This window comes from Micropterus dolomieu, linkage group LG18, assembly GCF_021292245.1.
Source record: "Micropterus dolomieu isolate WLL.071019.BEF.003 ecotype Adirondacks linkage group LG18, ASM2129224v1, whole genome shotgun sequence".
In the NCBI taxonomy this organism is placed as follows: Eukaryota; Metazoa; Chordata; class Actinopteri; order Centrarchiformes; family Centrarchidae; genus Micropterus; species Micropterus dolomieu.
The window spans coordinates 11,285,041-11,302,810 of NC_060167.1; the positions used below are offsets into that span (position 1 = coordinate 11,285,041).

At 39.9% G+C, this 17,770-nt stretch overlaps 1 protein-coding gene and 1 long non-coding RNA gene across 7 annotated transcripts in view; one reads left to right on the plus strand and one right to left on the minus strand.

Annotated features, from left to right (window-relative positions):
- Positions 1–17,770, minus strand: part of rap1gapb (RAP1 GTPase activating protein b) — a 94,957-nt gene that overhangs the window by 34,618 nt on the left and 42,569 nt on the right. For 5 of the 6 annotated variants that reach the window (XM_046028517.1, XM_046028519.1, XM_046028516.1 and 2 more), the window contains one exon: positions 14,544–14,579. In XM_046028517.1, coding sequence (XP_045884473.1) covers positions 14,544–14,579 — 36 coding nt within the window. Of the gene's footprint in view, positions 1–15; positions 45–14,543; positions 14,580–17,770 lie in introns of those variants that run through there. The other variant, XM_046028521.1, reaches the window with a different exon arrangement.
- LOC123956379 lies at positions 3,166–8,709 on the plus strand. Its single transcript, XR_006821519.1, has 3 exons — positions 3,166–3,383; positions 7,289–7,504; positions 8,356–8,709. It is a non-coding gene; the product is annotated as an uncharacterized LOC123956379 (long non-coding RNA).

The window sequence follows — 17,770 nt, forward strand, 5'->3', positions numbered from 1 at the left end:
GTATTATTACACAACTGTCTTGAGGGCATTTCTTTTATGCCCTCACACCATATAGGATGAAGTTGATGAGATGAGGGCGATTAGATGTGAGATTGTGAAACAGTGGCGATCGGGAGGACTGCACTGAAGAAGAGGGAACTGTAGAAACGAGAAAGAACAAAGTGGAAATTGATACAAAGCAGAAAAAGAAAGGACTCTCAGCTTTCATCTCTTAACCCGCTGCCCTCGCCTGTCTTTCTCTGTCCCTCCCAGCCCTTTCTCTTCTCTGTGTGATTGGAGTGAATTACCACTCTGACCAGGATTCTGGTCACAGCATATTACTTCACACTTTGTCTCACACAACAGTCATGTGCTAGAACAGGCAGCCCGTCTGTGCATGCAACCTGTTCACAAACCTGCAGCAGAGGGCATTTTCTACACACTGCTTATAGGAGCAAAAGAAACACAGAACAATAGCACAATCTGATTTCTCGGTGAGAACTAAGTGAGATTTGGTGGTACACTCAGACTCACATATTTCCTCCACTCTGCCATCATGGCTCACAACATAGTGGTTAAAAGGTTGAGAGGTTGAAATATGATCATTTACAAAGTGGCCTTTATTCTGCAGACATTCCGTTACTATTGCTACCCTCCCTATCTTTTCTATTACGACTGGAGAGAATGTCTGAGTCTGAGTAAATGGAGCTGAACTTTTATGACAACAGACTGCTGACCTGGAGTTGAGGTAAGGAAATCTATTTGTAACATAGCATGAACACTGTTCTTTGTTGCCTCTGATCTCTGCTGAATCTGGGGAAATGACTGACGGAGGCTGTCAGATCTTTCCCGCAGCATTCTCAGCGTCTCAGACCTGACATTCCTCTAGAGAGTGAACTTAGCTACATCTTTCGTATAATGCATTCGAAACACAATGAATGCCTATAAAGAAGTCTACTGGGCTTGTTGAGTCAGAAATGAGGTGGCACCATGTTTGACTGTCCTGTGGGAACAGTTAGGGTAGCAAGGTCAAATACTAAATCTGAAACACAAATTTCTGAAACACACAGTTATTATTACACTAAATGAGGTGTTTTGTTATTCCTTCCAATTCATGTTTCTTTAATCACAATTTATCCTTTCTACAGTAGGTATAAGTCACCTGTCCGCTGCTTAGGCATGCGGACAGTCAACCCAAACCTCCCGTGTGTGACTTCCCATATGCATAATGAAAGGCAAAGCACAAAGGTGCAAATCAATCTTCATTTAGGATGAGTCCATAGACAGGAAGACGAAGGCTGCCTGACAGCCAGCAACTTTCACTACCGATGGCATACTTGGTAGCTCTCATCACAGAAGATACTTTTTTTTTGTGGTATATGTGTGTGTTTGTGTCTGTTTATACAGTCACTGCATAAATTCACAACACAGATAACAGAAATATATCTGGTGAAGGGGTAAATGCTAAGTTTGACTCAGGAAGAGATTCCAGGCTGGCATATTCTGACGATCACAGTTAGCACACGTTATCAAATACCACCATCCTGACATATGACAACACAATACTGTGTGATATGGATTTATTAACTCTCAAATCAAAGAGGAATATTCAGTAATTCATCATCTGCTGCAAAGGAATTGAGATGCACTGTAGATAGGCTATTAGCATGCAACGAGCTGGAAGAAAATTTTAACTGTACTGTACAGTCTGGACTAATGGTTGTTACTAAGGTTTAGCTGTCATTTCAAGTGGCGGAAATCTGCCATTCTTTAATGTGCAATTAAAAGTGGTCAAACTGTGACTACATGACTATTTGCTGACAGAATCATGGTACAAATCCTGTTGTATTATTCAATATATCCCTACTCCATCAATGATTCTAGTATGCATTGAACAAACCAAAATGGCTGCAAATGTCTGACAAAGCCCTATTGTGTTAATACTCTTACACAGTGTACATTACAGCATAAGCACACATTTTCTTTCATTCCGTACTTATGGTGAACTAGAGTCATATAACCAACTGTTTTATTGAGTTGAATTGAATACTCTGCCGTGTCCTAATGAGCTTTGGACCTAGTGACTGGCAGAGGTCAAGTCTGAGCACAGCAGCCACCAGGTGGCAGGGTCACTGTGTCACATTGGTTGGATGATTAGCACACTAGAGGCAAATCCCAAGCAACACTTATCTAGCCCGCTTAAACAATGAGATAGGCTGCCTATTGCCAAGCTTCTCACATGCAAACCCAGGTGAAAGTATCATTCTTCATTCCCATTTGATTAACTTCTTGCAATCTTGTGGATGCAGAAAGCCAAAGGAGAAAGAGAAAAGAAGACAGGCGCTTCACTGTGTGTCACTTTTTCTCTCCTTTGCCGAGCAAACACATTACTAATGCCAATATCAATAAATGATCTCTGATCATCTGCTTTTAAAGGACTTTTATGAGTGTGTGGTCACTACCGCAAACATGTCTGGTAGCACCTCTGGCTCTGTGGCAGACACACTGTGGGTAAAGCTCTTTCCTCTTGTACTCTCCATTAGAGGTTGATTTCTTGTTACAGCTGTAGTTGTATAAATGTGTGTCACCTAGCAACATTACTTATCCCCTGAATCATGGAAAGATGTTCCATTTGAAAAACAAACCCCAAATCTACAATACAGACTGAATGTTGGTATACAATTCGAGAAAAGTATTTGCACTACAACCAAACGGAGGAAAGGAAATTTTAAGGCATTTTTTTAGGAGACTGGCAAGATTATTTTTTTTAAATGATGAGCTCAAAGTATTCAAGCACATCATTTGATCCTCTGCTGAAAAATACATGTACCATACATTATACTGATGAAAGATATTAGCCAACTATAATCATCCAAGGTAAAATGGATTACATTTACATTACAGGTTCTAATCACCATTAGCCAGACAGGATTTTTCTAAATAATACGCATAAATAGCACCAGTGAAAATAATCTACCAGGGACTAATGGATTGCCATTTATGTCAGTAGGCCAGTGAGCAAAACTCCAAAATAACTGCTATTCACCTCCATCCCTTTGCTTGCTGGATTACAATGCTCTTCATGATAGAAGCATTTATTTCTATGTCTATGAAAGTTCTGAAATAGACACAAAGCATTCTGGAACTAAATCTGCAGATTAATCCTATGTGCTGCCAGCAACTGCCTGCACAGACTGCTGGGTCATGAGCTCTGATAGGAATTCCAGCTTTCTTTAGTCCAATGATGGCTCAGGCTGAGCAGCACCTGTAAATACAAATGAGCTGGGCAACAGTGAATACTCCGCAAACTCAATTTAAAGCATACATTTGAGTAGGCTGCATCTGTACTGTGTTGCTGCGCACACAGAGCGGAGAGCATCAAGGTCAGTCACACAGCAAAACAGGTGAGTCAGGTTAATGTATTTGCTACACAATCTGCTGTCCAATATATTGGACAAGAGGTAGTGTTGTAATCTTTGGATTGACGTCTACAAGTTCCATGTCCCATAAGCAACATGATTTGCTCACAAGGATAAAAAAAAGAAATTAGATGTTTTTTTACTTACCACAAAAGGGATAAAACAGTAACATATGCGCCGTATGGTATCTACTGGATATTGTGGTGATTCATGCTTAGTAATTACCATTATACTTGCTGTTGACCACAGCAAAAGTAGAGTCTTATTTTAAGAGGTAGGTGAACTGCTTTTCTACCATCTAGTACATTGGAATTGTAGTTTGTTGAATGTAATATTCCATAGTTGTTATATCTTTAAAGATAAGCTGATTATAATATATCAACATCTTGGATCACAATAATAGCATTGATTTTGTACCACACAAGATAGTGAACAGATATTTTCAATATCAGTTTAACAGTTGTGGTTTGCCCCACAAAGTCTGAGCAGAGTAACTGCAGTCAGCTGAAAGTCAGGCCTATAAGCATGTGCCAGCATGATACTCATCACTGCAGCAGAAAAAGAACATTATTATAAGGTTTCAAAAAGATATGTTATGAAACCGATTACTGAAAATTTGTAATAAAAGGCATAGAATTATAAAGTTAACCTAAAGGCTCATGTTGAAGGCTCATCAGCAAAAATCTACAATGGTTCTAGTAAATTCTACTGACTATAGGGCTGACTGAACATGACTACTGCATGCATGTCAGTGCAACAGATGCATTGGTTTCTTTGGCAAACAAAATATGGCCACAGGCACTGCAGGAAGAGTCAGATATCATCGGGTTAAGTGCTGATATGGTAGAGTAACCCTGTCTATTGATGGGAGAGCAACTTTGTCCATTAATGCTCTATCATGGGCTTTGGCAGACAAAGTCCTCCTCAGCAAGGAGACCTTGGGGCAAATTGCATTAATAAAGAGCTCATTAGTGCTTTCCATTGCATTGTAACTATATCCCAAATGGGTAACGTAAGTCAGTGATTAGTTAGTAATTCTGTAATTATTGGTCTGACAACATGGTATGTTTTTTAAAAAAAAGGGATTTATAGATAAGATACTTCCGATATAACCCCCCTCACGTCACAAAACAACAATAACATAAGAAAACAGAACCACTGGTGCAGCATGCTTATCACCTGGTAAATCAATCGGTGACTACAAACCATCAGTCAGTCAGAAACAATGCTTTGATGTCAAGGTTGCATGATTGCAGCCTGTTGACTGTAACTGCTGTTCAAAAGATGGAGCTGAAAAGAAGAAATGATTTGCCCTTTGTAATTGGGACTTTTATTTTTCTTGCTGTGCTTAAAACCAATTTACTAGGTGTAAAGCTGTGTTTTCATTAATACTATATAGGGTCATCATCACCATCACCATCACTATCATCATTATTATCATCAACGTCATCTTCATCATTATCCGTCAGTTCCTCTCTTGATATAACCACAGGGAACAGGAGACTTGCTTTGGCAAAATTAGAAACTTTGTAGTCAAATTTTCTTCTTGTTAATTTTTGCCATAACAATGAAATGAAGCAATCTATTTTACGAGAATGTTATTTTCCAATTTACCACCACTTGAGAAGCTCCAGGGTTTGCCTTTCAATGGCATTATAGATTACATTCTTGCTCTGGGTTTCTAAGAACATAAATAATATTTGAATCAAATTTTTGCTGTAAGAGTAATGTCTTACTTGGATGCATTTTTCCTTCTACCAGCTCCACAAAGACATAACAAACACACACACAGTCAGAGAGAGACAAGTACGCACGAACCCCTAAGCTTTGCAGGACCACTTAGTAGAGAGCAACTAATCTAATCAAGTACAGCAGCTAATGCACAATGAAAGCACAGTCATTTACTCGAGATGCCAGTCAGACGTTTCCTGTGCAAACAAGAGAGAAAGGGAGAGGAAGACAGAGAGAAAGTTCAAGGTGTAGAGCGGCACATGATGAAGAGATCAGGACAGATCAGCTGGAGCTGGACACACAGCTAAAAAACAGGCAGAATTATCTTTTGCTGCTTGTATCATATTTCAGTTTCCCTCTCTTATCTGTCTATCTTGAATTGACTTAAGCTCCTTCTTTCGGAATTGATCTATCTTTCAACAGTTTTTCCCTTCAAGCGCAGTGCACTCCATCATCTCTATCCATGCTTACCCGTCTGTAGTGCTGCCTCACTTGCAGCTCAGTCTCTTCTCTTCAACAACTTCGTGCTCCTCTATGTATCGCGCCCTCCGTGTGTCTGACTCAGTCTTTCTATCCTCCAACACCTGCTGTCGGAGATCAGCCTTTCTCCTGTCAGATGATGCTGAGAGCAGCCCTCCCTCTTTCCTTTCTTTCCTTCTGACCCTCCCTGTTTTCCTCTCTTCCCCTTCCTCACATACATGCATGCATTTAATGTTTTTACTCTGAGGCGAGCACAAACGCTCCCTTCTCTCTATCTCCTGCTCTCCCTGTCGATGTCTCCCCTTTGTTCGCTTTCCATCTCCACCTCCCCTCCTTTCTCTTGGTCTGTGTATGACAGAGAGCTGCCCATCCAAGCTGTGGGTGTTGCTTTGCTTAGCATTTGCTTCAATGAGTCTGTTTGATAATGACAGATTCTGCTCATTGAAATGGACAAAATACTGTGGCCGGATGTCGGCTTGAAAGAAAAGTTTACCAGAAAAGGGACATTACCTCATCTGAAAGGCGACATAAGATCTCTCTGTCCTATTATCTGCCCCGCTCTGACAGCTTGTTCCAACATCATAAAACCCCTTCTGCAGAAATTAGCCTAACCATCCCATTGTCCATTTGACACATTAGTGGCAGGCAGTTAGCTGAAAAGCTCTCAAATGCTGCAGATTTTGTAGCACACTCGCACATAATGGAGAAAATCACTTGCTCAGCCCACAGAGGAATAAGCACAGGTCAGTGTTGTCCAATACTGAGTAATCACATTTTCCTAATCTTCATGCGTAAGACAATACAAGACATCACAACACAGTCACAACAACAAAGCAGTCTTGCAGAAATTTCATTACCACGTTGCCTGTTTATGTCCACCAGTCTGCACCAAACATAGTACTGTATCTACAAATAATTTTAAAATCACTTTATCATTCAAATTAAGTCCTTTCTACAGTGTATATGGGAGCAGCTTACAGATAAGCATCCTCCTACTGTATTTCCACAACAGGAGTTGGTGTTTTCAGATTAAAGCGATGATTCAGAATGTGTCACAAAATTTCTATGCTGTGACTCAACTTTTAAACACTCATTGCACTTTCATAAAGGGCTATCCCACACACATTCTCAATGCAGGTGAAAACAAAAGCTAAAAAAAAGATCTATATATAATAAATGACCCATCACCTTGCCAAACATGCTCCACATTTCGGAAAACATCAGAGAAGGTTACTCTCCAGAATCTTATGCGCATCCTTCCTCCTCCAGCATCTTTGCTCTGAAGCATCACCTCTGAAAACAGATTTGGCTGCTTGCTATGGTTACAGTTCTACTATGAGTACCAAGCTGCAGGAAATATAATGGTAGTCGTACCAATCAATAAGACAGGCTGCAGGCCATGAAACAAACCCATAGGGGGATGTGAGCGGAGCCTTTTGGCGGCATGTTTGCTCGTCCACACGCTCTTGTGTGTATAATGTTAAAGGGAGCCCAGAGCTACCTTAAGCACACATGCACAACCCACTATGCAACAATGAAAGGAACAGACAAAGACTGTTTTCTTTACATTTACTAACTAGAAGGTTCTGGGATATTTATATATAACATTATATATATAACATATATATACATATGTTATATGTTATATATATATAACATTTATATATGTTTTCTAACAGATGTCCCAGGTAACCTGCTCTACTACCCGGGGAAGACAGTGTTATCCCAGGGAAGGCAGGAATCAGCTGAACCAAGTTGAGTTCCAACAGGCAGAGAACGAGCATTAAGCATGCAGGTTAAGTACAATCAGCACCTTTCTGCCTGTTTCAAGCCTCTGGGAGTCAAACCAGGTCAGCGGGAGGTTGACTAAACAAATTATCAGTATTTTATTCCAAGTGAGTGAGATTGTACATTGGAATTCAGAATTGTCAAGTTAATCAGAAGATGTGCAATTACAACAGCACTGTATGTGGGTCATGCTGAGACTCTCTATGTTCTTTCATTTCTCATTTCATTAGTTTCATCCCCCTCTCCGTCTCTGTCTATCATTGTGACTGTCTGCTTCTCACTCTGTTCACAGTCCTCTCCTGAGGCACCCTGACTGAGTTTAATCTTTACACACCACCTAACTGCTGGGAATATTCTTAGAAAAAGATTCATTAATGCTTAAACTGAAAAGAATTTTGTCCTTGTGACACCCATCACATATTCGAGGACAACAAAACATGTTTTTGTCCCACTCCTTTAAAACTGCAGGGTAGCTGCATGTTGTATTAATGCAGAAATTCATAAACCTTAAGTTACAGGCAGTGGAATCACATTTGTGATTTGACTCCCCCTGCTGTCAAAATGTGGGTCCTTGTGGGTCAGCACAATTATAAGCTTTAAGGGAATCTATTTGAAATAAAAGAATCAGAGACCCTTACCAGTTCAACAACATTTCCACTATGGTTAGGTTGAAAGAAAGCAAGATTAGGCTGATGCAAGAGCCAATCCCATTTCACATATCACTATGTAACCAGCGCTGCAGAAAGATTAGTTAAAGATAGAGTTTTTGGCCACTAGTAGTGCTATGGAGCAATGTTTTTTTTACGCGCGAGTCCCCGTTTGGTGTATAACACTGAGTGTAAACACAGCCTTGGTTTGTTTACAAGAAAACTGGGTGCCTTTAAACTAAGCCAGGAAAAGAGGAACAAGATTGCTCTCTATCAAGAATGTAATTAACATGTGTAGCCTTGGGTTGCAGGATTTGGCCATGGCCCTCACTCCCCTCACTGCTTGAAATGTGGGAATGGAAGCAGTTCTTCAACACAACAATAGTGTTATCAGCACTTCCAGAACCCCGCTGGTTCTCATAATTACCTTGCATTTGGGTGGCCCTCTCTATTGATTTTGGCAGTGATAAACCTGGACCCAAACTGAGTGTGAAACCATAGGACCATCAGCAGGCAGGTAGCATATGGAAGACTGGCTGTAGCTCATCCACAGTTCACCAACACAACAATTCCCGGATTTCCTGTCAGCACTCAAGAGTTGTCTTGTGCACTTTACATTTGATATTATGAGGATCCACTAAATACAGATTCACGTTTTACATTAAATTTAAAAGTACTAAACAAAATGGGTCATTAGTTTATCTCCGTATTGCTCCTCTTCCTAAATTGACTGTAATAGCAGCAACAATGGATTTGTTCATATCCATCTATTTTCTGTACAGCTTTTCAAGTTGCAGTAGTCCTGGACTATACCCCAGCATACATTGGGCAGGGTACAGCCTGGACAGGTCATCAATCACACAGGCTTGTGCATCCAGATAAACATGACAATCAGACAATCACATTCGCACCTACAGTCTTAGTGACCTCTAAATTGCTGGTAGGCGGTTGTTGGTTAAAATGCTTCAGAAAATATGTTTCTGTAAAAATACTGAAGCATAGAGCAATGTCATTGCACTAAAAAGAAGAGTCTAGTAGTTTAGCCTTAAATCAAAATGATACCAAAGAAGGACTTGGTGAAAGAAAAACTATTAACTACCTTAGTGTTCTTGTGAAGTAATATTGGCTCCAAGGAACAACTAAATACAATTTATATTCAATCAAACAACACACATAAACATCTAACATCAGCAGCATTTTATTTCCTTAATATATTAGATTATTTCTCAATAGCTAAATTAAGATAAACATCACAAACGGAATATTTTCTAAATTAAAACTCTGACATTCAATGAATTGTTATCCAGAATTGATTGGATTAAAACTAACCCAACTCTGCAGTGCTTCAGTGCTTCAGAGTGCCCCAGTGACTAATACGGTGATTAGAGTCATTATGTGGACAAGCACGGCTGTCAGCAGCTGCTCCAGGTGGGCATGGTGGCTGCTGAGTTCGGAGCACAAAAAGGAGAAACAACAACAACAACACCACATGTGACCTCAAGCTGAGGCTGAGAAGATTCTAATATGCTAATGAAGAATTACAGTTGAATAGGAAAGGCTGGAATATGGTGGTAATATAGTAATAGTAATAATTTTATAATTAAAAGTTGTTTCGTTTACAGCCTTAATACACTGGGGCAATTTAACAAAAACTGATCCACTGATGACTATAAAAATTGAGTGAATATGAGCCATGCTGTATCTGTCATTTGGAAATCTCATCATCAAACAGTATTTTCCAGACAAAATACTGCGAAACATTTCATCTGCAGTGACAACTAGTGCCTTAGAGATGGGCTTAGAAACATACGTCATCGTGCACACATGAATTGTTCTTCAAGTGTGCACTTTTTATAAACAATGTTTAGAAATGCCACAAAGCAAACCTTACATGCCTGAGCAAACAATTGCACTGACTGTGTGAGTGACGCTGGAAACGCATCATTTCCTCCATCCTCACTCTACTTTGCTCTCTGTCATCCTAACCAATAATATATGTGCAGTGCGTAATTGAAGAGTCTCCTGAAGTGAGATGTAATATAACTTGATTATATGGCGTCGACCTCCTGATAATGTTAAATGGCTGCAACTGCAAGCAACATTACACCCTGAATAAGTCCAGGCTTTTCAATTAATTAGTTGAATATGTCTATATTAAGTGGGTAGGATAATGAAGCTCAACTGGGAGAAATATACATTAGGTGCTATATGTGTGTTGTAACATTATAATGATCAGTGTTTAAATTACCTGTATGTAAATGGAGAGTCTGCAAACACCCAGTTCAATATTTAACAACACCTCTCTGTCACAGTGTCTTAAAACTGAACATTATAATCTTCAAAAAGATATGATGTTAAGTGTGGCGGTGAGAAGATGGACAGATTCCCACGTGCATGGCTCACTTCTCATCTGCCATTTCAGCCGCAGTCTAGCATGTATTTAACTGAACAGGTGCACTGAGTAACAGGCGAACCCCATCTGCTAAAATAACCTCTGACATCGCCGCGCTTCTCTCTGACTGTGCCCTCTGCACAACCTGCATAAGCAGACCACATTGCAACAGCATTGGGTCATAATGTTTTCCTTTGTGAAGTCATAGAGGACTGGACACACCCGCCTGAGTCGCAGCAGGGGTCTCTTTTCTGCCTGGTTTTGATGCAGCCCAAATATCACTCCAAATCTCCAGTGCTTTTTTCCCCCCACGATAAAGCTCACAAACTATGTGAATCCTTCCCAGAGACACAACCTGGGTTCAATGAGTGCTGTTGTCCCACCTCTGAATGATATAAAAAAGGTTCTGAAAAATATTGGTCACATTTATTTTATATACAACTAAGTAAGAGGAGGCTGACATGAACTGTGCAGAGCAACAGCTCTAAAAGACTGAGGATCATAGAAAAAACACACGTAAACTTGTTGAACCCTGGCAGCACGGTTATACCCTGTACTGCCAGGCTAAGACTGTCCAGGAGTGGTTCAATGACCATTTCAATTCTGTTTGATGCAGTGGCCTGCTCAGCCATCAGATCTCAGTACAATTAAACATCTGTGAGATGAGATGGGGTAAGCCTGTTTGGGAGGCAAAATGGGTTCCAATGCAATATAGGGTAGGCTCCCTGGATATTTTATTCATCTTTTGGATGTGCCATTCAAAGTACGCCTCTATCAACAGTGTCTAATATGGCAAATGTAAATAGTTTGACTGTCTCCATGACAGTCAAGCTATGTCCTGACTCAGTATACAAGCCTTGATATGCCCGTTGAGCTACAGTTGCCTTCTCTCTTTTCCTGTTTGCTTTCTCCTCACGACACTGACTCCTATATTAAGAGAGAAAGCGGCCATTAACAGCAATCTGAAGAGGCACAGATGCCAAATTAGAGATCTCTTCGCCACACTCTCTCATCCATTCAACACTAAGGTCCACTTCATTACCACCCAGCTCCTCCACGTCAGTCAAAGGGTTGCTCAGTCTCATGGCCATGGAACCAGAGTAGATGGCTGCAGGCAACAGACATACCTCCAGCTGTCAACATACATAATGTATCACATTATCTAAAAGAGGAGCCCAGACAAGTTCATTAAGAAATTATTTAAATTTATAGTTAGATTACGATAGAAATGCTGATCACGTTCCACTTAATTTGCTGCATCACTAAACAGTAATTTTAAGTGTAATATGCCATTCCAATGCTTTGCCCCATTAGAGCAGAATCGAGTTGTTAGGGACAAAAATGTCCACATCCTGAATGACAATTCATGCAGAAATGCCATGGCATTTATTCTGGCATCTTTATTGCAGCACAGCAGGAGCTTTAGACCGAAGAAGATAAGCACCACCATTATCGAGCACAATCAAGTTAATGAGTGTTTAATTGGGAACACTGTGCTGTGAGCAGTTTAGCACAATAAAATAAGTGTGTTCCCACCTTTCATGAAGAGCACCTCCTTGTCCAAATGATTCAGGGCTACTCAAGTCACATCACCACGAAACAGAAGGTGTTTGTGTGCCAGGGTGAGATGATGAGACAGTCGTGCTTGGCAAGAGTGACAGAAAAGTGTGCGCATAGTATGTATGCCCCCCTTCCCACCACCACACACACACACACACACACACACACACACACCTGGAAGGATGACGATGATGTTGTGATGGATTTGAAGGAGTGGCATATTGCAGGGGATTCAGGAAAGACATGTTTAAATGACAGACATTGTGGTTTGAAACCGAACAACACCACCGACATGGTGTTCTTAACACAATATCTGTGTCACAGGCTAGGGAGTAGAGATGGAGACAGCCACACAAAAACATATGTCCTAATTAAGTAATAAACCTTTTCTAAAGAGAACAAAACTTACTGTATTTGGAGAAAAATCCCTCCCAGGGCCCAAAAGAAAGGACTGATTAAATACTACATATGTTGATACTTGGTCTTTTTAATCTAAGTGGAGCCTGAGACTGATCGAATACACAATTGGCATAATGACTCAGTGATTATAATCGGATAGCTGAGCTGTGGATAGCTAGCAACTGCATAGCCCAGCCCTGAAGTGCCATTAGTATGCACTACAGACAGAGAGCCCGAATCCTCAAAATGAAACTGAATGGGTGTGCAAGGGTGTATTCTCCGCTGATTTCATCAATTTCCCCTTCAGTTTTCTCTTTCATCAGTTTACCCTCCTATTGTTGTTTCCAGACTCTTTATGACTCATCTATTTTCGAGTCTATAGCCCATTTGATGTATTATGATGAAGAAACACAATTTTTTAGCTACTGGTGAGATGACTGAGAGCCTAGTATACAAAAGGACAAAATCCCACTTACCAAAATATATATACTCTATTGCTTTACTGCCACACAGACATACACACAAGCCCTCAAAAAAAATTATATTTAGTCTCCATGTATTCTCTTTTCATTTATATTACTATGTCAACTCAAGGATGGACTGTGCGAGTAATTCTGCTAATTACCCATCATAATTACAGAAGGAAACCAGTGTTCATGATGACATTGAACTCTGTTGTGAAGTTTGCGGATGACACCACCATCATCGGCTGGATTTCAAACAACGATGAGACTTCCTATCGGGAGGAAATTCATAATCTTGCAGAGTGGTGCTCAGAGAACAACCTACTGCTCAATGTCAGCAAAACCAAGGAGCTGATCATTGATTTTAGGAAGAAGAAAATAAAGACACACACTCCTATCTACATCAGTGAGGTGGAGCAGGTGAACAGTTTCAAGTTCCTGGGAATCAGCATCACAGAGAACCTGACATGGTTCATGGTCACATCTCCACACAGGTGAAGAAAGCTCAAAAACGACTGTATCTCTTGAGGAAGCTTAAGAAGGCCAAATTCCAACTCCAAGTTCTTGTCAGCTTTTACAGAGAAGCATTAGAAATATACTATAATAATAACAAATATAACATCTATAAAATATCACAAAACTATATAAACATGGACTTGAATATAAAGTTAGATAACTCACAGCACCACAAAAAAAATCTGTGCATGGGTTCACTGGAATGTAAATGAAATATTGCAAATCTTTATTCATGTTAAAATGCTAGTATCAATCTTTCTTTGGCCCTTGATGGCTGAGATCTCAAAAGCATGTGCCCCATTTGGCCAGCTGGTATTACACACATACTTGTGCTCCCTGTCTCCCTCCATCTGCTCTTGCTCCTGTATTTACAGCCACACAGCTCCCTTCTCCATGCTGTGAGACTACCTGCCAAGTAGTGAACATTACACACTCCACTATCTCCATTTTGATCATATGCAGATGTCCAAAGCCGTAACAGCAGATAGGTTTTCTAAGTGAGAAAATAATTTTATGCACAATTGAAATCTTATTACAAGCCATGGAAAAGCCGGGGTTGAGATAAAGGAGAGCAAAGGTCTGCTTATGGATTTACTGCTCTTAAAATAGACATCCCCTTTTTAAACTATATCTTTTCTGAGGTCATCATATTGTCTCCACTAAAGAAAAAAGCACATTTTGAGAATATTTAAATGAAGAACCTTGCCTCATCAGAGTACTTCTTCACAAAGTAACTGACTAAGCTTTAAATTGATAGACAAATCAAAGTCTATCTCTATGCTTCTCATGCTGAGTCAACTGGCTGTAAAAGTACGGAAAATTTCTTTTTTATTGCTGAAATAAAAGTCATGCTGAAAGCGAACATGGGTGGGACAAAAAAGACAATATGAATGCTGATGACATATAGTGTAATCTTAACTCTTGATAGATACAGAATATAAAATTGAGCTAGTCATGTTTCATTCAGCTTTCCGATGACTGAAGTTAGATGTCTCATCAAAACTGTGGTTGGTCGTGGTCAGGAATAGGAAAACAGTCCTGTAGCCTCCATCTCAAAAACTTCAATAGTTGGAAATGCAGCATTTGGGAAGAGATCATTGGGAGCAGTTGAGCATGAAACAATATTATCTGATGCATAATGTTGCTTTTCAAGAAGGAGAGGACTCACCATAAGGTTCTGGTCCTGGAGAGGCTCTTGTCAACTCTGGAGAGAAACAAAGAGACAGTAGATTAATTTGGTTGCCATACTATACATTACTGACAGTTCATTGAACATAAGAAGAATTGTTTATCAGCCTAGCTTTGCCATATCAAGTTATCAAGTCCAGTATTCACTCTCCCTAAAGCTTTTCATTCTCCATCAACCCCTGACGGAACTATTTGGCTATTTAGCTGTTAAATGGCCCACTATGCTCACCAACTAGTTGCTAACTTTGTTTGTCTACTGTTTATTGATGGACAGGAGCTGTTTCCTGTGGCTGGAAATGACGCTGGTGAGACTGAATCAAAACAGTAAGGCTGTGGGCTGTAAAACCAAGACAATAAACAAAAAAGGATGGGGAAACAGCTCATGTAGCTTAGAGGAACTGCAGGTGATAATTCTGTGTCAGTACAGATGATCCCTTTCACAATACACATGGTGATTTGATCCATTGCTAATAGAAGCATTTGGGTTAGTGAAGTTTTAATGTTTTCAACAATATACACCACAATGTACCTCCATGAACCCAGATGACTATGATCTCCTCCCTCCACTGCTCCCCCTTCTTTCCTCCATTTCCGTTATCTACTTTTCTGCCTGCCAACCACATGCTATAAGTACACCCAGAGAGGGGATGTCTCAAAGATGGGAAAGGGCAGCTGGCAGATGTGTTGTGCAGGCAGGGAGACAGACTGTTGGAGTCTGGAAATGAATGGGGTAGTGCAGGTTTCATAAAAATAAGAGTCAAATATCACATGATAAAAAGGTAAATTTGGCAAGAAAAAAAAATGTAGGATATGTTTAAGGAATTAATTACAGGAATTCTGCTCTGTTGCTGGAAAGGCGACTTGATCTGAGTAATGAGAGAAAGACAAAGTATGTGTGCTTATTAGTAAAATTAACTGCCGGGAAGAGAAAAAGAGGGAACAAGACATAAAAGGCAGCCAGAATGAACAAAGTGGTCTGGCTGTTTTCCTCTGTTAGGAGTTTTGTGTGGCTGATGCTGTCTTTCCATTTACCTTGCATTCAAATAATGCAGGGCAAATTCTCCAACCTGGATCTATCTTTGAAGCAGCAAAGCAGAAGTTGGTTTTGGACAATCTATCTACCGATAATCACCGCTTATCCCTTCCTCCGCAGGACTAAGCCAATCAAATGATTATCATTGCCATGCCAACACACTCACAGGCACATGCTCCATTTGATTGGTAAAACAACAAATTGAAAATAACATAATGGTAATCAAAGCCATTCTTCTGATAGTCTCCTTCAAAAAAAAAGGCAACTGAAGTTTCTTTTAAGTACATTGTGCAATAGCAACGTGACAGGGAGACTCAATTCCAATGCCGTGTGGGGTTATTGCTGGGTCATTGGAGTAAATTGTCTACCTCAAAGAAACATCTGCAGTCTCATCATTTCCAAGATTTCTCAGGAATTAAAATGTAATTCAGTGACAACTTCTGTGACTTCGGCATGGTAAGTGCCACAAAGTCGCTTGCTCTTCACTCACCTACAGCCTGTTAGCAACATCCGTTGACATTGACAGAAAGACATTGTATTGATTATTTTTCCTTACTCGGTCTCATGAAAAACCTTTTAAGATGACAAATGAGATTCCTGGCACAAACCATTCAAGATTTACCCAAGGAGAGTTTGGAGTGAGGGATGCATTCAAAGGCAACACTTACTGCGCATCTCATGTAATTTACAATCACCTTCATAAAACATTCATAGAACGACATCTTATTCCATTTTAAAATTATTTATTTATGCCAAGGAGAGTTTGGAATGTATAATAACAGAGTGCACAGTCTGATACTGCATGTTTTCTTTCTACTTAAAGAGCAACTTAACATCTTGTTTTAGCTTGAACTCACACACCTCCGCCTCATCAGCACCACAGATTTTTCACTACCCCCACCCCCCTCCAAGACGGTAAATAACTACCATTGCAATGAATAGTATAAACTGGGACCAGCATCATTGATACAGTAATTAAATAAAAATGTATGGACCAGATGATGTCAGCTCAGCTTGGACTCCATCTGCAATCTGCAATACCAATTGGAGATGTGGGAGGTTTAAAAGAAATGCTTATTTAGGAGACAAGGAGAGTGTTATAAAAGATTAAGTTGCATTTTGGGAAATTTAGGATCCAGTGCTTTTGGAGTTTGAACTATACAAGCGACTAAAATTCAAGATATCGCTGCCTCTGCAGCTTTGATTTTAAGCATTCGTTTAAAATCGGACTCTTGTTCCCCAACAATATGGAAGTGCAATACTAAAGTGTTGGAATACGCCTCTTTTACTTGCAGGAGAGGTCAATATTCGACATCATGCCCACACCACTGGGTGGCAGGACAGAGCTGAGTGGTTACTTACTTACTTAAGTTTATTTAAATAGGGACAGATACAAAAACTTTGACAGTCATCTGATGTGTGTATCATAGTGTTTTTAGCTAAAGCTAATTCACGACACTTGTCCCTAGTAGGGCTTTCTGATTAAAAAATACAGTTTAACAAAAAATAAAAAAAATTGAAGTACAATGGAAGAAAATAAAAAAAGGATAAAAAATATACAGATTGGGCAACGTGTAAAGACTAAATATGAGAGCAGTATTGTTCCTGAATTAACCACGATTTAGTGTTTTTTTTTAAGGAGGCTAATGTTGGCATACATTTCAAGTGATCTGGCAGAGAATTCCATAATTTTGCCCCTTTTAGCGAAGGTTAAACCTGTGTATCTATGCATATCTGTGTTTCACACTGGTATTCCTGTTTGTGCTAGCCCTATAGCTCACTAGCTTGTTACCTCTCATCCTCTGTCTTTCTATCCCCTCTTCGTCCATGTCTCTTTGTCTTTCCTCCCCTATCTCCTACTCCAGTACTCATGTCTGTTCTAAAAAAAAATTGGATAAATTGTATGAGAGAAGATCGGATGATGTAAGAAATTGAAACAGTATGTGTTGAAAGTGAGTCTGACATCAAACATGTTATTTCATGAACCTTCTGCAGCACACACTCTTAGCACTTGGTCCTATCATTAAATGCAACTCACCTTTTTACATGATTGTAAAATGTATGACACTACAGTGACACTAGGCGTGTTGCTGGTGGAGGCTCTGCTCTTTATCCTTATCTTTATTTTTTGTTGCCCAGTGTTGAGAATGGAAATATTAGTTTGCCAGTCAGTG